This window comes from Triturus cristatus, chromosome 1_1 (assembly GCF_964204655.1).
Source record: "Triturus cristatus chromosome 1_1, aTriCri1.1, whole genome shotgun sequence".
In the NCBI taxonomy this organism is placed as follows: Eukaryota; Metazoa; Chordata; class Amphibia; order Caudata; family Salamandridae; genus Triturus; species Triturus cristatus.
The window spans coordinates 1,007,726,261-1,007,753,585 of record NC_140579.1 but is presented as its reverse complement, the minus strand read 5'-3'; the positions used below and the strand labels follow the sequence as shown (position 1 = coordinate 1,007,753,585).

At 49.0% G+C, this 27,325-nt stretch overlaps 1 protein-coding gene across 1 annotated transcript; it reads left to right on the top strand.

Moving 5' to 3' along the window:
• Positions 1–5,599: 5,599 nt before the first annotated feature.
• On the top strand, positions 5,600–27,022 carry LOC146871446 (zinc finger BED domain-containing protein 5-like). Its single transcript, XM_085651073.1, has 2 exons — positions 5,600–5,868; positions 24,929–27,022. The coding sequence occupies exon 2, from the start codon at positions 25,065–25,067 to the stop codon at positions 26,916–26,918; it is 1,854 nt and encodes a 617-aa protein (XP_085507199.1). The 5' UTR covers positions 5,600–5,868; positions 24,929–25,064; the 3' UTR covers positions 26,919–27,022.
• Positions 27,023–27,325: the final 303 nt, after the last annotated feature.

Genomic DNA, 27,325 nt, shown 5'->3' with positions numbered 1-27,325 from the left:
TAAGAGTTCTGTCGTGTGATCAGATGGTGACTAAGTAGTCCAACAAAATGCAAGTTTGTATCCCACCGCTGATCCACCAATGTGAGAAAGTGGCTCTGTATATACTGTTCCCAAATAGGTACAGTGTGTACAGAGTCCACAGACCCCAGAGGTTTGGCAGAGGCTAAAGTTAGATATAACCTTAGTCTCTAAAGTGGTAGCTTGGTCGAGCAGTAAGGCAGTATCAGAGGACAGTGTAAAGCATTTTGATGTACACACTCAGTCAGCAAATGGTTTCACACACTCAATAACTGAACTCTAGGCTAATGGTTTATATATAAAAATATATGCTTGTTTTATTTTAGAACAAACAATTGGTATTAAAATATACTTTCTCAGAATGAGATGCTTTATATAAATACTTTTGCAATATTCAATTGGCTTTTGTAGAAAGTTACAAGTGGTTGCAATAGGCAACACAATTTTACACACACTAATGCATTGAGTTCAATGGAAGTTTCAAGTTATTTGCAGTAGATTACTTTTGGAATTCCAGGACTGGATCCTAGATTCAGTCCTGGGACAGTACTTGGAAACAAGTGATAAAAGTAGACTTAATTACTGTGATTTTTAGACCATATTTTGCTATTTTTAAAAGTTGACACTTACAAAATATTTCATAGAAAACAGTCAATGATTCCCTATGGCAGAAAATTCAAGTTGCAGGTATAGTATGTTCTCGTTACTTTTGTAATCCAGTACTGGGTGCCTCGACTCAGTACTGTGACCTTTATCCAAAACAGGTAAGTAATTACGTTTTCAGAAATTATAAGACTTTTAAAGAATATTTAAAGTTTGCAGAAATTGACACTTAAAAGAAATTTCACAGAAAAACAGTCAATGTTTTCCAGATGTAAGTATTTTTCAGAGTCAGTGCTGGGCAACAAGATCCAGCACTGGGAGCTCACCTAAATAGCAAGTGAGTGTTTTCGTTACTCTGCTGATTTTTAGTGAATATTTTATGTTTTAAAAAGTCCACACTTAGAAGAAATTTCTGGAAAAACCAGTCCATGTTACCCTATGGAGAAAATTGAGTTATCGGATTAAAGCTAAGTACTCGACTGGCAGAGTTAGGTTCTGGGCATAGACTCTGGGGGTCTCCCAGGGTCAGGTAGGTACAGTTGGTTCACCATCAGCGGCACAAGGGCGGCCGGGTGCAGAGAGAGTTAGGCCCAATGTTATCCTATGAGAGGTAGGGGGGGGCCTTGGTTGGTGGCTGCTGACTAGCAGGCCACACGGCTGTGGGAGCTGGGCTCCTGGTTACTTGCTCAGGGCAAATGGGGAAGTAGATGGGTGTAGAGGTAGCACTGCCAGGGCCACTCGGGCGGCTGGGTGCAGGGTGCTTTTGAGCCTTCGGGCGCTCAATTGATTTCAATGGGAAAGCTACGGTTTAGAAAGACTGCAAGCTCGGGGACGAAGATTCTTCAGGTGCCACCACCACTTCGAGAGGTACGTTGGGTAGTTGGAGGATAGGTAGGTACCCCGGGACTGGGCACAGGGGGCTGTGGGGCGCTGGGTGCAGGGGTGCCTTTTGGTTTGGAATCTTACCCTCTGTTGATCGCGGTTGGGGGAGCATCTGGTTCTGAGGCTGCAGGCTTCTTCAGGAGTGTCGAGGAAGGTCCTTGGGTGCCGGACTCTGGGTCACAGTCGCTGTGGGGTCGTCCGCGTAGTCTTTGTTCATTCCGGCCCAGGCCAGGCTTGGCGGGTGCAGAGTGTGCTGGGTTCGCGGTTCCGGGCTGCTGCCAGGGATTAGAAGTAGATTTTGAGTAGAGCCTCTACTCATGGGAGTCCCAGTGAGCTTAGAGTCAAAAGGTAGCCAGGTCCTCCGGGGTTTGTGAGGTTGCTGGCCCCAAGAGATGCCGGTTTGGAGCAGGAGCAGGTTCGAGGGTCAACAGGCCGGTAGGGCTGGGGCCAAAGCAGTTGGTGTCTTTCTCTTTTTAGCAGCAGCAGGGCCGGTCTTCTTTCTTCTAGCTCTTCTTCGGATTTCAGAATCTGGAATCTGTGGAAGGAAGGTTCAGGGTGCCCCTAAATACTAGATTTAGGGGCGTTACGGGTAGGTGAAGGGCAGGGACCAATGGGTCCCTGTCCTGGGGTGGGTACACCTCCTATCCTGCCTCTCTCCTGTGGGAGGGGGGCAGTAGCCTAATCCTGATTGGGCAGGTCTTCCCATCTTCAAGATGGCGAGAGCCCGGAGATGTGCTTCACCTCGCCTCCCCCACCTGAGGGGTGGGGTTGGCAGGCTGGCACATACCCTGTCCTTATTTGGGGTTTCCGGCCAAGTTTCAGCCAGAGTGGAGGGTTGCAGTGGCCTGGGGAAGCTCACAGAGGCGGCATGCCTTTGAAGCTTCCCCCTGCCCATCCTGGGGGAGGAGATTTAGCACCTCGCCCAGGATGTGCTTTGTTGCAGGCCCAGGAGAGCAGGGGCTCTCCTACCCAGGGGTCCAGCAACATGTCTGCTGTGTAGCAGCCTAGGCAGCCTCAGAACAGAAGTGGATTGAAGGTTAGGTTTTAGGGGGCATCTCTAAGATGCCCTCTGGGGTGCTTGGTACATTAAATCCCACACTGGCATCAGTGTGGGTTTAATGTGCTGAGAAGTTTGATAGCAAACTTCTCAGTCTTCAGTGTTGCCATTATGGTGCTGTGGAGTTCGTGTTTGACGAGCTCTCAGCACCATGTTCTCTTAAATGGCAGCACTGCACTTACAGTGCCCAGGAATGGACCTGGGTCCTGGAGGGGCATAGGGCTCCTGCTCCTGTGCCCACACAACTGGCATAGGGCACCCAGCTAGAGGGGTGGCTGATGTATGCCATGGCAGTGTAGGTGGTGGACATGTCGACTCTTTGTTTGGTCTTGTACCCCGACACCCAGCCTGCAAGGACAGTGTGTGTGTGTAAGGGTACAGGGCTTCTAAGGGTGGCACAATGAGTGCTGCAGCCCTTGGAGGCCTTCCCTGGTCACAAGGCCCTGGGTATCTAGGGTACAATTTACCAGGGGCTTACATGTGGCCAGGGTTTGCTAATTTGTGTTTTGTGTTTTAGGAAAGGAACATAGGCCCCGGGCACCTGATTGGCAGGAATCCAGGGCACACTCAGTCAAAGTACATTCAGCAAAAAGTGGGGGCATACCATGCAAGAAAGATGGCACTTTCTCAGTGTCCCCTTCCAGCTTATCAAGGGGATTAACTCCCTTTGCTTCCTTTTACCCACGAAGACAGTCTCCTCAAGCCCAACATGGGCCTCAGGCTCCTAAATCCATACATCCTCTTGCAACATTTCCATATGGTAACGCTACAGGATGTTATTCCTCTGCTTCAACAAGGTGAATACATGACCGCACTAGACATCAAGGATGCCTACTTCAACTTTTCCTTCCTCTTAATGGTAAGTGGTGGCCACTGCCAATTCCTGATACTCCCCTTTGGTGTGGCTGCTGCTCCAGTGGTCTTCAAATAGGGCCCAGCAGTAGTAGGTACCCACGTTTCCGCCTGTCTCTACGAATAGCTGATCAAGAGTACAAGCGAACAGTTCCTTACAGACACCCAGGCTGCCATCTCACTACTTCCTGCACAGCCTTAGGTTCACAATAAATTCCACCAAATCCCACCTACAGACAGTAAAGTCTAACCATTTATGTGGACAGTTCTAAACTCCGTTACAGATAAGGCCAAACCCAGCCCACAGTGGGTGCTATCCTTGCAGCAGCTCTTAACACTTTCAGCATAATCCTCAACTTAGTCAGAACCTTGGTGCTGACTGGGCATGATGGTTTCCTGTATTGCCATAGAACCCCATACCTGGCTCCACATGTGCCCGCTCTAACGGTGCCTCTCAAGTCAGTTGTCACAAGTGGAGCGTTTGTGGGAGATTAAGTGTTGGTGAGCTCCAGTGCCCATCACTGCAGTGATAGAACAGCAACTGTCAAGGTGCAGAGCACTAACCCTTAATGTGATCTTGTGGGGGGGAGGGCGGAGATTTTTGACGAGGTCCCAAATCCACTCCTAAGTTAACTGGACCAAACACCTACACAGGCCTCAAAATCATAAAAATGTTGCTAGACCTGCATGTCTAGTGACTTGAATAATCTACTTGACCTAATTGAAATGCCCTTGACCCATAAACTGATTTCAGATGTGATCCTGGGCAAAAATTGTAATTCACCGAGCTGCCATTTTCTTCAATATCACATACGAGAGCACCTTCAAATATGCGAGTTCAGCATGTCTGCTGTACAAAAAACTCTTTTGTTTGATTTTAATAGACTCCTCTTCTGCTCCATATATAATCAAAATCTAGCCACATATAGGATATACATGACCCCCGAACCCCCACTTGCCTCCAAGTTCAAGTACAGCATTGTCATCAGCCGGGGGCAGCCATGTTTCTCAAATCATGTTTAAAACCTATTACTTTTAATAAATACATAATTAAAGCATTAGGGGGTAGCACACTTCTCATCAGCATTCAGATTTGGCCACAATTTCCCACTGATTTGCGGTTTTACTGATATAACTATATAGTACACAAACAAGGTTTGGAAATGGAGTTTTTGTAAATGTCATTTGCACATCACCAAGTAAAGTTTTCTGATTTGTTTTGCTCCTATTTAAATCTGTTTGCATCACACTTCTCAGTTGTGCAAAAAAATGGTGCTTTTGTAATTCCTGATATATTTTGAAATGTTTGTATGTTTCATTTACAAGCTATTTGAGTGTTAATTTACAAACAGTCATTTTAAAACAAAAGGCTGGAAGATGTCAGTCAGACAGCATTTGACACAAACCTCTAACTGTAGCAAGTGAAAGAAATAACTCAATTTTCCAAGCAGCCATTGTTAAAAAGACCAACTGACATGTGACCTCTTTCTTTGAGAAGACAGCAAATATTTCAAGATAACAAGATTTAAAGACCTTCATTACAAATTCACTTTCTGAATCCACGGAACACATGTTCCTCTGCAGATTATATTCACTGGCCAGAACGGACCAGTAGGTGCTGAAAATAGCTCAACATTATAAAATATGACTTGCCTTTGCGAGTGGGTGGGTAGATTTTGTGAGGAATCCGTCAACCCACAGGGGAGGGGAATGGGATTTGAGAGAAGAAATTAGGACTTCCTTTTATTGCTCTTTCACTGGTCTTGTTTCCTCATGCCAGGTCATCTAGGGAAGAGAAGGTCGCTGGTCACAAAGTGGTTGGCAGAGTGTGTTGAAGCAAACAAGTTAGAATGTGCATGCGCTTCTGCTCAACCTAACCTTGAGTACCATTCCCCACTAAAGGCAACAAACTGCTTACCACTCAGTTTCCTCTTTCCTGCTAAATCTGCTATGGGTATCGTTGGATACAAGCAGTAAACCCCCTGTGTGTGAGAAAACTATGCCCTGGCTTTCTTTTTCCCCACAGATATCTTCCAAATCCACTTACCTTTTAGTTACCCGAGGGTGACACCCAAGTTGTATATCATTGGTTCATTTCAGGAATTCGTCATTCCTTGACCTCTGAAGTCTTTGTGAAACACTTGTGATGCAGATGACCTACTTTTAGATATTTTCTCTTTGTTCTAGGACTCAGTCGAGCCTAATCAAATGGTGGAAATCGGAGTTCAAAATGTGCTGTGATCCGACTGGCAAATCCTCCCAACTACGGTAAGTAATTCCACCGTGCAGTGCGCTCGCTCGTTACCGGTAATATAGTAGGGCAGTTTCCTGTTGGTTGTCTTTGTTTTCCAGGAGTTTGGGATCAGGAACGGAGGACGACTGAAGAGGCCTTCAAGGGATCGGGGGATGCGAACGACACCTGAGCACTAGAGGAGCGGAGAGGAATCCAACTGCAAGTAAGTCTGAAATAGGCAGAGTCAGGTGGGCGGGATCTTTTACATTCTGCCATGCCCATCATGGCTCTCTCACAAGAGTCGGTACTCGTGCAAGAGCAGGCTTTCCTTAGATTGACAAGTGCATGAGTGCCTTGATGGTTTTGCTAATGCAGCTTTCCTACCCAGGTATTTACTATGAGTTCATTGGAAGTAGAATAAATGCCTCATCTATACTATTAGCACTATTCTCCATGATTACATACAAGTTTCTAAGTGATGGGTACTGTCACAAACAACATGGAAGTGTTTGTGCACAACTGCATGTTTAAGTGTGTCCCGGGGCAAACGTGACAGCACTCTTTAAGGCCTTTCCCTCCCAGACCTGATTCTGTAGGTCCGGTTCAATATGGACACCTCAAGCCGGTTGCAGAGTGCATCTAGACCACATGATCATACAAGATGTGTAGGCTCTAAAGCACAAAGGGCACCACGTTGACTACCTCAAGCTCTTTGCCACTCATATTGCCCTGAAATCCAGCCTTTCCCTTGTTCAGGGCAAGGTAGTACTAATCTTTTCTCTCATGGGGTTGGTGATTCCAGCTACCGTGCGGGACACTTTGCCAGTTGAGACTGGCCCCCAGTCGGGCCTCACCCATCTAGGTCTTTCCTTCCATACAGTCTGCTCTCATCATACCCTGCCTTTGGTGGAACAGATGCCCTTTCGATGCTGCCCTCTGTGTCCTGCAAAGTATCCCTGGGCCAATCTCCACCAGGTCTGTAATCTCTGCCCCTCAGCCTAACACAACAAGGTCTCTTTTGAGGTGTCAGTCTTTTCCGTTGAAGAAACGCTTCCAGGCTCGACTATTCCAGATGTCACGTGGTAGCGGCGAAGAAGCACCAGACAGCTTCAGCACTCAGGACCTTGAGTGAGAACATTATCCTAAGCCTTCGGCCACTGACTAGGCTTTCTCACAGGAAGAGCGTTCTGGCTCAGACTTCGAATGAAAACCTCCTGCTGGCTCAACAGGTCTTGAGTGCAGATGCCCTTCCCCCTCGACACAGCTCGGAGCTTTTACCCCGCAAGGGGCATTTAACTACTCTGGACCCACAAAAGCTGACTTCTGGGTCTCCACTGCCTTGGAGCCATGGTTGCCACCAAACGTCAACTTTGGACACCACACCAATCTTTGGCTTAGCGCTGAGAAAGTCTAAAACAGTCCTCAGTGCCTAAAGCTCAAGGCTTGGTGCTGATCCGAACCGGTCTGCCTCTAAGCACAACCAGAGCCCAAACATTCGATTCAGACCGGAAGACCAGCCCACAAACCAGAAAAAGCCAGAGAAGCTTGACATCCTCCAGAAACAAATTGTCACCCACCCTCAAACTGGCCAGATCACACAGCCTCCAACGCCAGATCCTCTGCCTTGTAAGAGGCAGCTCAGCTTTGAAGAAGCTCTGGAGCCCCCTACTCATCCAAAACAGCAAAAGAAGCAGGATAAGGCTTGAGCCCGGACTTACTCCACCCAGACCACCACCATCACCTTCCCCACCTTCTTTGTCTGAACCTCTATCTCACAGTCCACACTGGTCACCACATTATGACATGGGTGAACATGGTGGGGGGGGATACATAGGACATGCCTCCAGAGGGAGACCCTACGGACTTGCATGACGTAGCTCCACCTGCGGATACTGATCCCGACCTCTAGACAGCCTGACGTTCCCGTCCAGATGACCCATCGTTTTACCATGAGGGTCTAGGTGGGGCTGCTGCTTACCACAACGTGCAGATATATAAAGACCCTGTCTAGGAGAATTTCCTCTTTGAGGCTCATCGCTCCACACTGTATCTTCCCATGTTGAAGGGGATGCTCAAGCCCACTTCCGATGTCCTTAAGGAGCTGGTCATGGCCTGAGTTAATACCCCACAGGTTGACAAAGTAAAAAGCGTCCCCATTAGACCACATCTATATTAGGGGCCAACTCCCATCAGATTTTCTATTGGTTTATTCAGCTCCTAAGCGGGCGAATGCTTGGGGAACCTGCGATGTTCCTCCGCCGGACTGAGTAAAAGGATTGACGCTGCTGGGAAGCGATTCGTAGCACAGTCTGCCAACCCCTGGCGCATCGCCAATTCCATTGGTTTGCTCTTGAGATATGACCAGGTCCACTGGGTCGAAATGGTGGAGCTCCTAGAGGAGCACCGTTAAAGGGGACATGAGTTAGTCTCAAAAGTCAAACTGATTTCCAACATAACCATCAAGTATGCCCTAAACACTGCTGATACCGCTGCTTGAGAGAGTAATTCCAGTGTCATCCTCCAGTCATGCCCGGCTCGGTCTCCTGCTTCAAAACAGATGTTCAACAGCATCTCCTCAACATTCCATTCGATGGGGAACATCTGTTTGGGCCTCAAATTGATGAGATGCTGGAGAAAATAAAGACACAAACGGCGACAGCCACGGACCCCTTGCAAATGCCTTCTCCATGAAGGTTATTTCGCCGCTCCGCATATCGCTGAGGCTCCAAGACCACATTCCCAGAATCCAGCCTGCCCAGCCAACTGCCACAAGGGGCTACTTCAGGGGTTCCTATCGTGCAAATAGCACCAAAGGTAGAGGCAATGGTAGCTCACCCAAGGGAGCCACCCCAGCCAAACACTGACTTGTCATTTCTTCTCTCACCACACAACACATGGGGGGACTACTGCAGATGTTGTTCCCTGCTTGGCAACGTGGCACTTCAGACTAGTGTATGTTAACATGGTTACTGCCTGGAGCTCACCTCCACACCAGCCAACATGCCATCCCTTTGGCATTTACTTTCCCCAGGACAGTCCGCTTCATGAAGAAGTCCAAGCACTCCTCCTCAAGGGGCTCGTAGAGCCCGCACCACCACACCTACAGGGCTCTGGTATGTATTCCCTCTACATCCTTATCCCCAAAAACAACGGGTCCCTCGAGTCCATTCTGAACCTCAAACTTCTGAACAAGTACATCAGATCAGAACACTTCAGGTGGTCACTTCAGGATTTCATACCTCTGCTACAGCAAGGTAACCTTGACTGCACTCGACCTTAAAGAAGCCCACTGCCACATCCAGATTCATCTGGTGCATTGTTGCTACCTCCGATTTGTGGTTAGTGGTCCGCATTACCAGTTCAAAGTGCTGCCCTTTGGGGTCCCCATCACCCTGAGTTTTTACTAAATGCCTTGCCGAAGCAGCACCCCAGTTGAGGCAGGGAATCAACACATTTCCCTACCTGGACAATTAGTTCAACGCAACCACAGTGACGTACACACACCCAAGCCACAATAGACCACTTGCACAACATGGGCTTTACCATCAACTCTGTAAAGTCCCATCTCCAACTCCTTCAAATTCACCCCTCTCTTGTAGCCATTCTCAATGCTTATCCCAATACAGCCCTTCCCAGCGTTGCTGTATCTTTTTCAGCCAAATCAACAGGTCGCAGGACGGACAGTCATGCGCCTCCTAGGCATGATGGCCTCCTGCATTGCAATAGTATCCCATGCAAGATTGCACATGCACACGTTACAGGAATCTTATCGCATCAGTGGTCTCAAATGGTGGGTCATAGGGAAGACCTAATGTTGCTCAGCAGCCGCACTCCTTGTTGTCTGCTGTGGTGGAGCACCAACAACTTGTTGTGGGGGCGTCCCTTTCTCTAGTTCTGCAGATCAGACACAACAAATGCATCCCTCAGCGGGTGGGTGCACCTACAAAACTGGACTGTCCTGGACCAGTTGGGTCCTATCCTCAGATCTCCACATCACCTGGAGCTACTAGTCCTCAAGGTCTTTCTTTCCCCCACATACTGGGCAAAGTATTCCTCATACGGAGAGAAATGGCAGCCATGTATTACATTCAGAAGGAGGGGGCACTCGCTCCCCTCAGCTTTTTATGTTCGCTCAGTCCATCTGACGCTGTGCTCTCCACCACAGGATCCGCCTATTGGCGGCATACCTCAGGAAATTGGCAATGACGTTGCCAACCTCAGCAGAATGTTGCAAGAAGTCTGCTAGTGGGAACTCCACCTGGCAATCCTCCTTTGCAACTTCCAGCAATGGTGGTTTCTGGATGTGGTCCTCTGAGCTACATCCAAAACCTCACCTTCAGATTGCCACTCCCCCCATTCCATGTGCGATGTACTATGGATGATGTGGTCAGGGATATTTGCCTACCCTGTTCCACATCTCCACCTCATCCCCTTTGTGGTTTGAAAGCTACTGCAGACCTCCCTCATCCTAGTGACTTCCAAGTGGGCCAGACAACACCTTGTTCACCACTCCTTGAACTTTCAGTGGTTCCGCATTAGATACTCCCCAACAGGCCAGACCTCACGCAGAAATGTGGTGAAATCGGGGACCCAGACCCAAAGGACCTCAACGTTGTGATCTGGCTCCTGACGTCTTAGAATTTGGTTCTTAGTCTGTCTTCAGAATGCATGAACTTTCTTATGGAAGCATGTAGGACAACTACTCACGCCTGCTATGCTGCCAAATGGAAAATGGTTGTCTGTACTGCCACTCAAACCACATTGTCCCCCTGACAGCCATAATTCAGCATATTGGCAGCCTACTGCACCTGCAAATGTGTAGTCAAGCATTCATCTCCATTCACCTACACTTGGTGGCTGGGGATGCATATTTATAAAATAGGCAACACTTCGCTCGTCAGGATTCTAGTCATTGAAGCTTTTATGGTGTGTCAATTATTTCTCCCCTGGTGCCTCTGGCCCCCGAGTGGAAAATGTTAATATTGTCCTCTAAACTTAGGGGTTCCCCATGAAAACTGATCAAGTCATGTTGCTTAGTTTCTTTTTGGGAAAGTAGCTATCGCATCACTAAGACATGTTAGTGAGCTCCAGCCCTTAACCTTGGAAGAACCTTTCTGTTCGAGGCATATGAGCTGTAGATCACACACTTATGCATAGATCGCCATCTGGTGTCGGGCCCAGATGTTTGCACTTTGTTGTCCTGGAAAGTCTTTGGAAGTCACGGGATAGGTGGCGCCTCCTTTGGACAGTAGTGCGCATGGCCATCGACTCAATCGTGAGATTTTTTTTTCCGCCATTGGGCTCGCATGTTTTAATAGTGCTCCAGTTCGGTGTCGTTACTGATCATCTTTTTGATGTGAAATCCTCACCCATACTTCGGTATTGTTTCCATCACGTTCCCCTTCGATGCGCATCTTTACCAAACCTTCAAATCTTTGATTCCGGTCGTTGACGCAGGCCTCCGGGCCTACCTGCGCCATTGGGCCTTCGGCTCATGGAAAGGACTCATTTTAAAATGTGTCCTAAATGTGGATTCAAGTTTCCGCACGCAGATTTTCATGAAGTGTGTAACCTCTGCCTTGCACCCGAGCACGAGGCCAGATTGTCCAGCTTGTGCCTACTTCCCTCCAAGAAGACGATCCGGGACCGTCGAGATCGAAGAACAATGGCTTGATCGACATCCATCCGCGACGACATCTTCCAGGAAGGCATCAATGTACCGGAGCAGGAACAAATCCAACACAGCAGTGTCAGCTCCTCCGAAGTGTGTTTTTAACTGTGGCTATCAGCCTTTTAAATAGATGTTTTATTGTCGATAAGAGATGGCCAACTTTTGTAATGGTTTTAATTAACTGCACAATAAACATATTACTTACTCACCTCCAACCATCCCACAATATCTGGGTGCAACAATAGACACCTCAAAAGCCTTGCATATCACAGTCCAGCCAGGATAGCAAGCATGCAAGCTCTTATAGCAAGATTCCAACCGCAACACTCACTTCCAGCTAGAGTGTGCATGCAACTAATAGGGATGATGACCTCTTGCATATTCATAGTACCTCACGCAAGACTCCAGATGCGCCCTTTACAGGAATGAGTGGAACTCAGCTCAAGGTCAAAACCTTTCCAAAGGGCGACAGTTCATACAGCCGGTTCCACAGACTGTGCTAACAGCAGACGCATCGCTCACTGGATGGGGAGCTCATCTACTTCATCATACCATACAGGGTACATGAACACCTCCGCAAAGGCTACTCCACATCAATCATTTGGAGTTACTGGCATTTCTTTCTGGCATTAAAACATTCCAGAAACCGATATCCGGCAAAGCTGTCTTAGTCCACACGGACAATATGACAGCAATGTACTATTTACAAAAACAGGGGGGGGGGGCGCACTCTCTCTAGCTCTCTCAACTAGCACAGAGCATATGGAAATGGGCCATTCCTCAGAACATTTTCCTATTGGCACAACATCTCCCAGGAACTCAATCATATGGCAGATCTCTTAAGTCGACAGACACAACAGATTCACGAGTGGGAACATCTGAAAGAAACACGTTAGTTAGATTCCTCACCTTAGAATATCCCCAGGCGTCGGGCTGGATCCGGAAAGATTTTTGTAGCAATACCCCTTGCGCGTCGCTAGGCGTAGTCTGCGGCTCCGCGTCCGTCGTTGGCGTCGTGCGCCGGAATGACGTCGTCGGAGTACTGTCAGTTCTTCTTTTTTTCCGTGCCAGACAGCGCCGATCCGGGAAGAGCTTACCCCTTAAGTCAATTTTTGACTAAACTTTTTGACTCTTTTTGGTCTTCTGTCGACGCGACTCTGGTGCCGGTAGGATGCCTGGATTTAAGGCCTGTGACGCCTGTCATCGACTGATGTCGGTGATGGACCACCATCGCCGGTGCCTTTACTGCCTGGGGGCCGACCACGAAGCGGAGTCGTGCCCTGATTGTCAGGCCTTGACCTCGAAGGTAGGCGGGAGCGGTCCCGTAAGCTTCTCGAGCTTCGGCACTCTGCTCCGTGCCGCTCACGGTCCCGGTCCAGGAGGAGGTCCAAGGACTGGTCGCGGAGCCGCAGTCACAATCATCGCTCGTCGGGCTCAAAGTCTTCGGGTAAGTCGAAGCGATCAAAGAAGTCCAAGAGGCGACACCGCTCTTCGGACTCCCCTCGCTGGTTGCGCGACTCGGCCAAGGGTCAGGGTGGTCCAACCCCCGCGGCTCCGTCTCCGCAGGAGCCGCGCCCGTCTCCATACCCGCCAGTCCCTGGGACTGACGCGACTCAGGCGGAGGTCAGTGCCTTCCTCTCGGCCATGAGGTGCCTGGCTCTGCCGTCAGGCCCCGCGGGCTCGACTGGGCGACCTCGCGTGCCGGCGGCTCCGGCCCCGGCGCTGTCGACTACTTCGGTCCTGATGCTGCAGGTCCCAGATGGATCCAGGCCTGGATCTCTGTCGGCGCCGGTTGACCTCACGACGCCGCCGGCGCCGACACCGGTTCCACCTCCGGCGCCGTCTCCGGACTACGCCGTTCCCCGGTTTAGCCCCTGTCCGGACCCGATGCGGGTACGGCGCCGCACCCGACGCCGATGGGTGAGCGTTTCATCTACCATCCGGCTCCGTTCGTTCCTCCTGTTTATCAGGAATCGGATGACGGGGGCAACTGGGAGGGGTCTGAGGACCCTATGGCCCTCCAGGGTCAACTTTCACAGGACTGGGCAGACGAACTGGGGGATGCCAGTGGTCTGGACACTTCGCCGGACGCTGGCTTCATCTCTCCTCCGACTGTGGCTTCGGAGGAAGGTGCAGCTTTTTCAGTGGTGCTGCGCAAGGCGGCCGAAGCCCTGGGGCTCGACTTGCCTGCTGTGGCTGTGAGGACTAATATCCTCACAGAGGTGCTTCAACCATCAGCAAGCTCCACAGAGCCTCTGCTGCAGTTCAATGAGGCCCTCATCGACATTCTGCAGGGCACTTGGTCCAAGCCCTCCACAGTTCCTCCTGTGGATCGGAACGTGGCCCGGCGCCAGCGCCCTGCTCCGGGCGACCCCCAGTTTCCTGTCCCAACACCCCACCCCCGAGAGCCTGGTTATCCAGGCCTCCACTTCCCAATCCTCCTTCCCGTCCGCTCCTCCGGATTGGGAATCCAAGAGGCTGGAACAGTTCGGAAAGAAACTGTTCTCTTCCCTGAGTTTGGGCCTGCGGTCTTTGAACACCGCTTGCCTCTTGGACAGTTTCTCCCACTCTGTGGTATGCGGTGGAGGACGTGCTGCCACTGTGTCCGGAGGAGGCCCGGACACGTCCCTCCCAGGCACTTGCTGACGGGCGAGATGCAGCGCGACATGCCATACGGTGTGGACTTGACACTACGGACTCGCTGGGTAGGGCGATTTCCACCACGGTGGAGCTCCGGCGCCACACCTGGCTGAGGTCCACGTCTTTTTTGGGGGATGTCCAGAGTACCCTCACGGATATGCCCTTTGATGGCGCTCTCCTTTTTGGTGAGAAGGCGGATAGTGCGCTGGCTCGTTTTTAAGGACTCCCGGGCTACGGCCACGTCCTTGGTCTCTCGGCCCCACGGCCGCACACTTCCACCTTTCGCCCCTTTCGTGGCCAAGGAAGGGGCGCCTCCTCACGTCCGCCTAGCCACCGGCCGCAGAACCAACCTGCACGCGGTCGCGGACGTGGGTTCCGCCATGGTGGTTCTAGAGGACAACGCGGTCAGTCCACATCCACCCCGGCAGCATCCGCCTCAAAGCCCTCGTAGTCAGAGCTTTTAGGCCCATTCCACGCCAGTGGGTGGCAGAGTTTGCCATCACCTGCTCCACTGGTGCTCCATCACTTCGGACAGGTGGGTGCTGCAAATCGTCCGAAGGGGCTACTCCCTCTCCTTCGAGACTACCCCTCCAGCCATGCCATGCAGTGCCACTGTATATCGGAGGATCACTTGAATCTTCTGCGGGAGGAAGTTACGGCCCTCTTGGCCAAAGAGGCCGTCGAGCGCGTTCCTGGTCCAGAAGTAGGCCGTGGTTGCTATTCCCACTACTTTCGGGTTTCCAAGAAGGGCAAAGGGGGCCTACGCCCTATCTTGGACCTCAGGAGCGTCAACGCCTTCCTCCGGAAGGAACGTTTCAAGATGCTAACTTTAGCTCAGGTTCTAGCTGCCCTCGACCCTGGAGACTGGATGGTAGCGTTGGACTTGCAGGACGCCTATTTTAACATCCCCATCCTGCCGGCCCACCGGCGTTACCTGCGGTTCACGGTGGGTCAGGAGCACTTTCAGTTCACCGTGCTCCCCTTCGGCCTCACCAGTGCCCCTCGGGTGTTCACGAAAGTGATGGGCGGTGGTCGCAGCTCATCTGCGCAGATCGGGGGTTCCAGTCTTCCCCTATCTCGACGACTGGCTGTTGAAGGTGGGCTCGCCCCAGCAAGTCGTTTCCCACCTCCAGACTACGGCCGACCTCCTGCATTTGCTGGGGTTCTCCATCAACGTGCCGAAGTCACACCAGAGTCCCTCCCAGAAGCTCCTCTTCATCGGAGCGGTTCTCGATTCGGCGCAGTTCCGGGCTTATCCTCGAACAGCGGGTCCGGGATATTCAGGCTCTGATTCCCATCTTTCGGCGTCTATCCTGGGTTTCGGTCAGGTTGGTGCTGCGGCTTCTGGGGCTGATGGCCTCCTGCATCCTGTTGGTGCATTATGCCAAATGGCGAATGCGGGCTCTGCAGTGGGACCTGAAGTTTCAGTGGGACCAGCATCGAGGCAACCTGTCCGACCATGTCTTGACCTCGGAGGTCACTGCGAAAAAGTTGCAGTGGTGGCTCACGGACCGCAATTGGTTCAGCGGCAGATGCCTCTCCCTACCCCAACCAGAGCACGTAGTCGTGACGGGACGCGTCCCTCCTGGGATGGAGGGCCACATGGGAGAGGCGGAGATCAGAGGACTCTGGTCTCCGGCGGAGGCTCAACTCCATATCAACCTTTTGGAGCTGAGAGCGATCCGGCTTGCACTGAAAGCCTTCCTTCCCTCTGTCCGGGGAAGTGTCGTGCAGGTGTTCACGGACAACACCACCGCTATGTGGTATTGCAACAAACAGGGCGGGGTGGGGTCGTGGACCCTTTGTCAGGAGGCTCTGCGCCTCTGGACATGGCTGGAACACCAGGGCATCACCCTGGTGGTTCAACATCTGGCTGGCTCTCTGAACGCCAGAGCAGACTAACTCAGCCGCCGGTGCATGATGGATCACGAATGGCGTCTGAACTCTCTTTCTGCAGTGGGGAGAGCCTTGGTTAGATCTATTCGCCACCGAAGAGAACGCGCAATGTCAGCAGTTTTGCGCGTTGGAATTTCCAAGGCAGCACTCGCTCGGAGACGCTTTTCGTCGCGAGAAAAGTTGCGGTCTGTTGTACGCCTTTCCACCTATACCACTTCTGCCCAGAGTGCTGAAGATCAGGCGCGACCGGGCCCAAGTTATCTTAGTAGCTCCGGATTGGGCACGAAGGTTCTGGTATCCCGAGCTACTCAGTATGTCAATCTATCCTCCGATACGACTGCCTCTTCAGGAGGACCTTCTGTCGCAGCAGCAGGGGACGGTCCTCCACCCGAACCTGTCCAGCCTCCACCTCAATGCGGGGAGATTGAGCGGCGGCAGTTGATGCCATTTGACTTGCCTCCTGAAGTCTGTGATGTCATTCTGGCAGCCAGGCGTCCCTCCACAAAGACGGTATACGCCTGCAGGTGGAACAAATTTGTGGCATGGTGCACAGCAAAGGCTGTGGATCCCCTTTCCGCCCCTCTTTCTGAGGTTCTACTCTTTCTTCTTTCTTTGGCCCAGCAGGGCTCTGCTTTGGGCACCTTGAAAGTTTATCTTGCTGCAATCTCTTCCTTCTTACGGCTTCCTGATCAGCCTTCTCTTTTCAAGTCCCCTGTTTCCCTTTTTCTCAAAGGCATTACTCACATGTTCCCTCCTGTCCCCTTCGTAATGCCTCAGTGGGACTTGAATCTTGTTCTGACTTTTCTGATGTGCGCTCCTTTTAAGCCTCTTCACAATTGTCCCATTCGTCTTCTGACCCTGAAAACTGCTTTCCTGGTAGCTATCACCTCGGCTAGACTGGTGAGTGAGCTCCAGGCTTTGTCATCTAAGCCTCCCTTTCTTTCTGTTCATCCGGACAAGGTTGTCCTCCGGCCTCATCCTTCTTTTCTACCGAAAGTGGTGACCCCTGTGAGAAGTTGGCCTGATGTATGATGTCAGTAGTTCTAGTGTACACCTTATCAGTCCAAACAACCCTTATGGTGATTGGTTGTAAAGTCAACCTTATAGACCAGCTATCCTAGTGGTAGCATGGACAAGAGCAGTCTTAGGCTAAACTCTGAATGGCATGTGAAGCCAGCTGTGATACCATATATAATCCCTTGAATACCAAATGAAAGGACACCACAACAGATATATATATAAAATAAAGTGTATTTATTCTAGACAAACCCTCCGCACTCTTTATGAGATTAGAGGTAAGTACAACACAGTCTTATTTAAGCATACATTAAGTCACACAGGTAAGTAATACAGTTAGGCCCTAGGGGCCACGCAAACCATATACTAAAGAAGTGGTATAAGGACCACTGTCACGGGAATAGGATAAGCCTAGGCCTAGGGAATCGCTGGGGCTACACTACACTAGCAGCAGTTAGGAAGTGGGAGGCCCACGGGATTCAGGTGCAGAGTGGAAACACTCGCGCGTAATGCGTAAAAGTCGATAGAATTACTAGCAGTTAGAAATTAACAGTTTAAGGACACTTCTGAAGCAGCTAGAGAGTCGAGACTCTGGAAACTAGACCCTAGGATAGTCACTACCCTTGTGAGCACCGAAGTACCCAAGTTACCTAGCCCACGGGCTGCGGGTGCATAGGTGTGAACTGGCGTCGGGTTTCGTTTTGGACTTCTATGAATGCCTGAAGGAAAGTTGCTGACAGGCAGTCAGTGATGAGTGTCCGGTGGATCCCAAGGCTGGGATCAAGAAGAGAGGAGACCTGCAAGCAGAAGGGACGGAGTCAAGGTCACTAGCCAGTGACCACGTGGAACCAAGAAGGAACCAGGCGATGTCGTGAAGATTGCAGGTGAAGGTGAAGCTTGTCGCTGCAGCCACAGGGACCAGGAGACGTTGAGGACGACCAGGACCAGGAGGCGAGCTGTCCCACGAAGGCTCTTGCTGTCGGCGGTGTCGAAGTTGAACTAGGACTCACCAAGCCTTGGCAAGCGGAACCCACGAAGAACGGAGGACTTGCTTCTGGTGCAGACCAGGAAGGTCTGGGGTGCTTCTCTTTTGCAAGGAAGCGGGAGCCAGTCTGGAGGAGCCAAACCAGCGGTGAAGATTTCAGGATGCGTCGTCACAGAGGCCACTAGCCAACGGGCAAGCAACCGGACAGACGCGGCAAGCAGGAAAATGCAGAAGGGCCCCACGCAGGACTCGTGGAGTGTGGGGGGCTGATCTTCGGTGCAGATGGTGCTTCGGGTTGGGGCTTCTCAATTCCCGGTGCACAACTTCGAGGGTGCCTCAGAAGCTGCGCTGGAAGATACTAGCCACTTTTCCCAGGTAGCCGGTCCCACGTCTCTCGTCGCCTCCACGGATCTCAGCTCGGCTGTGGATGTGGATCAGGGTCGGAGAAGTCTGGAAGTCAAGGCTCTGGTCGGGCTCTGCAGTCGGTCCCTCGTAGAACTTCAGCAAAGGGGAGTCTCTTGATGGTGCCTGTTTGCACAGGGTAGCCACTCCTTGGCCACAAGGGAGATTCTTCAGTCTTCTTCTTTCGTCGAATGTCGAAGGTCCAGAGTTTCTGTTCAAGTTGCAGGTTCAGGATAATCTAATCTCCTGGGGCCCAGCTACCACTCTTATACTAATCTGGGGGGGGGGGGGCTGGGGGCTGGGTTACCTGCTAGGTCACGCCTTATGGGTGGGACCTGGGAGGGGGGTGGTTACACCCCCTTCCCTTTGTCCAGTTTCGCGCCAGGACTGGGGCTGGAGTGCCTCAGCACCGGTTTGAACTGGACTATGCACGGGACACCTTGTGTGCCCCAGGCATGTCTCATTCTTTTCATCCCTCCCTGCCCCAATACACTAAGGCCTGTCTGGGGTGGTGCTCGCACCTCCCAAGGCAGGAAACCTATTGTCCAAGCCTCCCTTGCCAGGATCACTCCCAGCAGCAGGAGGTCAGACTCGTGTCTGTGGCCGCAGCATCCATTTTGTGATGCTGGGGCTCTGGTTAACTTTAACCGGGTAAGTAGGTTACAACATGTCTTCTCCCTCTAGAAGGGAGGGATAATATCCTCATCCCCAGAAATGGGATAGGGGTATTGTTCCAAAGTGTTCGGCACCTTACACGACCTGTTTTGATAAAGCCAAACCATAGTTACCATAACCGTTTAAGATTATAAGGCACTTTAAGAGTATATGGTAGGTTATATCATAGAACAGCTATAAGGACATGGTTCCGAAAGCTGCAGGCAGGCTCAGCTCATGCTAGAGCACCATCTCACATGTTACCAAGCACTCTGCCTCCAGGATTGTTAAGGCCTGCCATAGGAGTGGCTGATGGGTACACATGTGTCTATATGTAAGTTAGGTATAGGAATACTACACCTAAGCAAGGGGTGATTACACGACCTTGCCCCAGCTGAGTGATCAGCCAGTTGTCATAATGGAAGGCCAGGCCAGGGGTGGCATAATACATGCTGCAGCCCCTGGTAGGCCTAGGGTACACCCATGCCCTGGGTACCTAAGGTACACTGTACAGGGGCCAATAAGGTGACCCTATCCAAATGGGTTATGCACCTTAAGTACATAGTATCAATTTAGAGAGAGAACAGCAGGGCTGTGGGTCTGATTAGCAGGCCCACAGCCACATCCAAGTCGAAAACCAGTAAAGCAAAAGCAAAAAGTGGGGGTGAACATAGAAAGCAGACCCTACTCTCCTACAACCCCCTTTCACATCGGGCAATCTGTCACGTTGCCCACCTTCTTTCTGCCTCCGCATCCTTCAAAAGAGGAAGAGAGGCTTCACCGTCTGGACCCAAAACGGGCGCTGTCCTTTTATTTGGACCGCACCAAACTGTTCCGGGTGGACGGCCAACTTTTTGTTGGATACGTAGGAGCTAAGAAGGGAAAAGCGGTACACAAACGGACCATCTCACGTGGGGGTCGTGTTGTGTATTAAACTTTGTTACTCCTTGGCAAAAAAGGACCCTCCTGTTGGGTTGAGGGCCCATTCCACCCGGGCCACAGCGGCTACTACTGCCCTGGGCTGGGGAGTTCCCTTGCGGGACTTCTGTCAGGCGGCGACGTGGGCTTTACTGCACACGTTTGCCAAGCACTATTGCCTGGACAGCCAAGTCTGGAGAGATGGCTACTTTGGTCGTTCTGTTCTCCAGGACTTTCTGGGGTGATCTTGGTTCGCAGACCCACCACCGCGGTTGGTATTGCTGGGGTATCTATTCTAAGGTGAGGAATCTAACTAACGAGCTTCTTTCAGATGAACAAGTTACTTACCTTCGGTAACGATGTATCTGTAAGAAACATTAGATTCCTCACCGACACACCCATCCTCCCCGTTCTGCGCACTGACATCTAGGGATAAGGATATCCTTTTCAGGGCCCTAGATTTTTTAGCACCAGTGTCGGTCTCTTGCATGGCTCTGCGTTCCTGGCGCAGAAAGCTATGCACAAGAACTGACGTCAGCTCGCAAGGGTGGCGTCTAAGTACTCTGACTAAGTCATTCCGGCGCACGACTCCAACGACGGACACGGAGCCGCAGATGACGCCTAGAGACCCGCAAGGGGTATTGCTACAAAATCTTTCCGGATCCAGCCTGACGCCTGGGGATATTCTAAGGTGAGGAATCTAACTAACTAATGTTTCTTACAGATACATCGTTACCGAAGGTAAGTAACTTGTTCTTCACCCACAAGTTCTCCAACCATCCTTCCAAATGTGGGGGCAGCCAGAGATGGATCTCTTTGCCACACATTACAACACAAAATGCCCAAGCTTCACCGCCAGATATCCACACCCATTGTCCAAAGTCAATGCAATATGGATGAATTGGTCAGGCACATTTGCGTACGCTTTTCTGCCTCTCCCACTCATTCCATTAGTGGTACACAAGCTGCAACAACAGTCGCTCACACTGATCCTAGTTGCTCCAACTTGGGCCAGACAACCCTGGTACACAGCATTACTGGAACTAACAGTAGTCCCGCACCAAAAACTACGCCTCTCCCCACATCTCTTGACACAGAAGCATGGAGAGATCAGACACCCAGAGCCAGCACAGCTCAACCTGGCGATCTGGCTCCTGAAGTCCTAGTTTCGTTACCTCAATCTTCCCCCTGATTGCATGAACGTTATCATAGAGGCTAGACGCCCCACCACTAGAGCCTGCTATGCAGCCAAGTGGAAAATGTTATATACTGTAACAATAACATCAACCCTCTAGATGCCTCCTCTCAGCACATCATATGTTATCTTCTGCATCTTCAGAGATGTAACCTAGCATACACATCAATTAGGTTACATCTCGCTGCCATTGCAGCTTACTTACAAAATAGACCGCACCAATCACTGTTCAGGGTGCCTGTCATTAAGGCATTTATGGAAGACCTCAAAAGAATAATTCCTCTGTCTGAGTTGCCAGTGTTCTTCTTGCAACCACAAACAGTAGCAGAAAGGGCTCTTCATACACTAGATCAGCGGTTCCCAAACTGTGCGCCGCGGCACCCCGGTGCGCCGTAATGACGAGCCAGGGGCGCCGCGACCACAATGTTGAAAAATGAAGCGATGTCCTGTTGAAAAATGAAGCGATGTCCCGACCCACCTGAAAAAATGAAGCGAGAGCGAGCTGAAGGCAAAACATGGTCTGTTCCTGGAGGCGTACTGTCGCGATACGTGCGTACGTACGTATACGCGTCGTACGTGCATTCTCATGCGTTGGAGGTAGTCTCCATTACTGGCATACGCATGCCATACGTACGCAGCTCTGGCGTTCGAGAGGAGTAACTGCTGCCGTCTTCTGCCGCCCGCCGCTTTCTACCGCCGGCCGTCTTCTGCCGTTCCCACATAAGCCAAGGTAAGAGTGAAGTTGATATGAGTGAGACAATAATTAAGTCGTTACCCCAGTGTCTGCGTTACCCCTTTCCACGGCGACCGAATGGCTTCCAAACAGCAATGAACTGTGCCATTGAAGGGGAACGTGTAAAATGAACCAAGCATTGCAAAGCCAACGAGTCTCTCCTCTGACACATATTGGCTTTATCCACGGTTTTTCGCCATGATTGACAGCATCCCTGAGTGTGCAGCATGGGTAAATAAGAAAAACAAAAAGTCTACGATGCTGGCCTTGTCGTCATTTTGTAGGCACGTGAAAGCCATGCTTTCGCACACTTAAGAAATGAGGCAGCTTTTTTATCTTTTTTATTGCCTGAGTTGGATCGACAAATAAAAAGAAAAAAAAAATACAATAAAGCGTTTTTTTAATCATGGGTGTGCATCATGAGGGGCACGAAGGAAAGGAAGCAGCATGGAGAGTGGAGGGTGAGGAGCAGAAATTACAGGGAGTGCAACGTGTAGGGGGGCAGGGCAAAGCACATGGGTGACAGTGAAAAATATGGAGTGGAAACAAGCATCCTAGGACCGGTTGCGGCGCACAAATAAACATCCTACAGAAAAATCACTGCAATTTAGACAAAGAAAATGGTGCAGACGAGCCGCATGGCTGATTCTCTTTAGTCATGTCCAGGCTGGGAGTAGGTGTCAAAGGGGCGTCTTCAAACACCTCCCAATACCTCATCCTCATCCGCTCATTTCTGATAGGAAAACATTACTTTGTGGACACTTTTAGGGCAGAAGGGTAACACTACACAGGCACTGCCAATTGTCGGTCCACCAGTAGCATGCTGTCAGTCATGTATTTGACTGCACTTTTAAAAGCCTTAAAAATGAATATGGTTGTAATGTTTGCATTGTTAAATATATTTAAAGTAGTTCCTTTTCTTGTGAAACATCTTCAGCCATTCATAGTATTTTTACTAACAGAGCACTGCATTTTGAGACTTCCAGTTTTTGAGTTAACATTGTAAGAAGAGGCTCAAAGTCCAGTATGTACTTGTGTCCACAAAAGATGTTATTTCTCTGGGATGGCATGGTGTATTATTTGCCAGTAATATGGGACAGGTGTATTTATTGCTGTGTAGATGTCCTTTAGTTGAGACCGTACCAACAGAAGGAGGAGGCATGCTGTTTTTTCTCTGTGGTTGCCAGCCTATGCATTTCACATGTGTGTTTAAGCTCCGGAAGTACATATTTACTTCCTGAGCATTTCAGTTTTCCTGAAGTTTCTTTCAAATGTTTTAAATTGAAGACTCAGCTCCGCGTCTAATGTGTCACTCCTGCCTTCTGCTGTACTAGTGTGGCATGTTAAAAATATATATTCTCTAAAGCACATGAAACCAATAGCAGGTGCTATTGGTTCCTGTGCGTGTTTACACCGTGCTGCACACAACTTTAATTTTGTTTCCTAAAGCAAATTCAAAGTTGATAAAGGGGGTAATTCTTTTTTACATGAGATGGCTTGTTCTTCTCGGGGAAAGTTCCAACTTCACCACTAAAGAGAGATGGGTCGTTACTCAGGTCTGTTTACATTGCTGTTTGATTGAGGCTTGTGTGGCACTCACTACTATGCGCTTTTAAGGTACTTGTTTATGTTATGCATTACTATTTTTAAGATGCACCTTCTTTATATATTATTTATTGCACCGATTGTAGTCGGATTCAGCAGGGCGCTGGGTAAAGGCTGGGCCTTGTTTGGTTCTAACTCGTGGTTTTGTATTTTAAACACGCAAACAAGGACAGTCCCACTTTAAAGCATTGAGGTCCAACAGAGGTTCAGGAGGACTGGCTCTGCGATAAGTTTCAAAGAAAACCACTAGATATGTAAATGAGTTCCATGTAGGTTCAATGTAGGGCAATTTATTTCATGTAGATATCATCAAAATCTGGTAAACACCCGCCCCTCCCTGGCGTACATTGGATACCCTCTTAGTTCAAAAGGGAACTACAGCAAATCATTTGTGTACTAGCCACAAATAAGTTGGATTTGGAGACATTCCATTAAATATCACCCACAGTGGTAAATAAACCGAACCATCAAAGTCCTGTTTTTCCTAAATAATGTAGAACATGTGCACAGTGAATAACACAACTCTATGAGCATATGTGTGGTGCTGCTCCTGCTTGTGTTTATTTGAGAGTGCTGACCATGAATGTGTTAATGTGCCTGCTGCAAAGAATGTGTACCATGCACGTCACACAGTGAAGCTAGTTTAAATAGGTCAGTGCCTTTGTCAGATCTTTTGGTTAAAAGCAGTGTAGAATGTTAAAATCCACACTTACTGTCTACCAGTATGGATGACCTGTGACTTACCTTGTAGTCCTCTGGCTTATGAAACATTTCCTATACACTAATTTACACACATATGATTGATTGTCTCTGCTCTGTGTAATGTGTGTGTGATAAGTGCCCTGACACCTTACACTGGTATAGGTGGCACTATATAACTGATTCAATATATCGGAGAGAGAGTGGTCATGGAGACTTGAGGGGGGCACTGCTAAAGGGTGGTAGTGATGGAATCTGTGGGGCGCAAACATTGTCGCACTGGGCACCACCAGTTCTAAAGCTGGACCACCCAGGAATCCTGTGCTGTTTTATCATTTATACCCGCGTACTGATTTATACATTTCTGAGCCTGCAAAATGGTTCTGCGGAGGAGAATACGGACAAGTCAGCCTTCCAAAGCCGCATTTATTCCTCCTGGCACAGTAGGCAGCCTTTCTAAATTATTTTCCACCCATCCATGACATTTGTGTCTTTAAAGAAAAGCGCATCAATGCCTCAGGTTTTCATCCCCAAAGAGGCCAAATGTGTTTCTATTTGATTTCACGCTGGTTTAAACCTTGCTTATATGAACTAAGTCAGAGCTGCTCATGTTTTCTATTGTTGGTTCCAACCGCTGGGCTAAATTGCAGCAAACTTACAATTTGCCATTTTATTTGACCTTAGACTTCATTAGAAAACTGAATGCTCTTTCTGTCTGTGCGGGGTACCAATAAGAATAATAAGTCCAAATGGTCACCATCATCATGGGCTACTATTGCAAACTAACAGAAATAATAGATCCATCATTAGGCAGAGAATAACTTTAGTTCTACTTATACTTGTCTTACCTGGATGTTTTGTACTTCAGGCTTATTATTCCGTGGAGACTGTGGATGACACCTGGAAGAAACCTGGAAATACTTCAGCAAAGGAAAAGAAACGACGACCAGGGACTTTACAGATAGAAAGACGAGAGGAACTGATTCCCATCTTTGTGATTGACAATGAAGAGATTTCTAATGCCAAGTTCAAGTTCATCTGAGCAAAGTGAAGTTGCAGGTTCTTCTGACAAAAAAGACGACGGGAAACGAAAGGCCAAGTACAGAAAGTACGATGACAGGTATTTGGATTATGGTTTCACGTGTGTTCGGGTTAATAACGAGGACCGTCCTCAATGTGCAATCTGTTTAAAAGTTTTGGCTCTGGAATCCATGCTTCCAAGTAAACTTAAGCGACATCTTGAAAGTCTTCACCCAAATGTGGTCGGAAAGCCAAGGGATTTTTTTGAAAGAAAAGTTGCTGAAGCCAAACTACAAAAGTCCACTTTCTCAAAACAAACCAAAACTAATAGTAACGCCCTCCTGTCTTCATATAAAGTGGCCTATCTAGTTGCACAGAGTAAAAAACCCCACACAATTGCAGAAGAGCTGATTTTGCCTGCTGCTGTTGAGATGGTAACAATCATGATCGGCGAAGATGCGGGTAAACAGCTGCTGAAAGTGCCTCTTTCTAATAATACTATCAGCCGGAGGATAAATGATATGGCTGAAGATATTAACGATCAGCTCATCTGTAATCTAAGAGGCAAAGACTTTGCACTCCAGTTGGATGAGGCAACAGACAACCACAAAGACACCCATCTTATTTGCTATGTCAGGTTTCTATACGAAAAACAAATTGTTGAGGATTTGTTGTTCTGTAAAGAAATCAAAGGTGGAACCACAGGTCAAGACTTGTATGCGGTTGTGGATGATTTCATGCAACTGAATCAAATTGACTGGGAGAGATGTGTTGGAGTTTGTACAGATGGGGGCCGTTCAATGGCAGGATGCTACCAAGGACTTCAAGCTCGCATACGATCTAAAGCTCCTAATGCTGTTTGGACACACTGCATAATTCACAGAGAAGCACTGGCAGCAGGAAACCTCAGTGAAGAACTGCATGGTATTCTGAAAATTGTCATCAAAGTGGTAAATTATATTAAAACAAGACCATTGAAAGCAAGATTTTTTGCTAAACTGTGTGAGGACATGGGTGCGGAACACTCATGTCTCTTGTTCTACAGCAGTTCTCGATGGCTGTCTCTAGGTAACTCCCTGCTTAGGGTGTATGAACTGAGGAATGAAATCTACTCATATCTACATGGTGATGAACATTGTTTTGCTGACAAGTTTATTGATGCAGACTTTCTAATACAAATGGCTTTTCTTTCTGATCTATTTGAAAAACTGAATGCACTGAACAAGTCCTTGCAAGGCAATAATACTAACATCTTGCAACTGTCAGACAAAGTTTCAGGCTTTAAGAAGAAAGTGATCCTTTGGAAAAGCAGTCTAAGCAAAGGTGACTATAAATGTTTTCCTTCATTGGACCAGTTCCTGCAGGAGAATGAGATGGCGTTAAAGGAGGAACTGAGGACAGTTTTTGTTCTGTATTTGTCTCAACTGCGTTTTTACCTTGATAAATATTTTCCAGAGGATGAAGTGGAGCCAATAAAATGGGTGAGAGACCCCTTCAACGCTGAGATACCTCAGCATTTCAACAATGAGGAAGCAGAACAGCTTATTGATGTTTCAAGTGACTCAACATTGAAAGTAAGGTTCCAGTCTCAGTCACTGCTTGAGTTCTGGTGCCAAGCTGGAGATGAATATCCAATGATTAGCAAGAGAGCCCTGCATGTTTTGATCCCTTTTGCAACTTCGTACCTTTGTGAAGCAGGTTTTTCAGCAGTTGCAGTGATAAAGTCTAAATATAGGGCAAAAATTCACCTTGAAAAAGAAATGCGTGTTGCAATCTCAAAAATAACTCCAAGATTTCAGGAGTTATGTAAGGAAAAACAAGCACATCCATCTCACTAGGATTTGTAAGGTAAATTTCGGACTCTGTTTTACCTGTTCATTGAAAAGATATTTTATTACATAGAAATTTGCGAACTATTGTGTGGTTAATAAAAGGTGCATGGAAACATATTTGGCTATTAATCTTGTATCGTTTCACACTTAACAAAGTTTTATTAAACAGCTGTTATCTTCGTATTTTGTTACAAATATGATTATACTACCTTCATTGCATCCCAATTAATTTAAGGAAGACAACAGGAAGTACTCCCGAGGTCGGGCTTACATCCCCCCGCCACCCGCCCACCCGTAAAAAAATGTTGGGGAGCCACGGCCAACTGCCAATTAGGTCAAGGGAGCCATGGGTCAAAAAAGTTTGGGAACCACTGCACTAGATGTAAAGAGCACTCCTTTACTATATAGACAGA

Excerpts from the sequence above, each read along its gene's own strand:
- LOC146871446 (XM_085651073.1), top strand. The coding sequence starts at position 25,065 with ATGAAGAGATTTCTAATGCCAAGTTCAAGTTCATCTGAGCAAAGTGAA.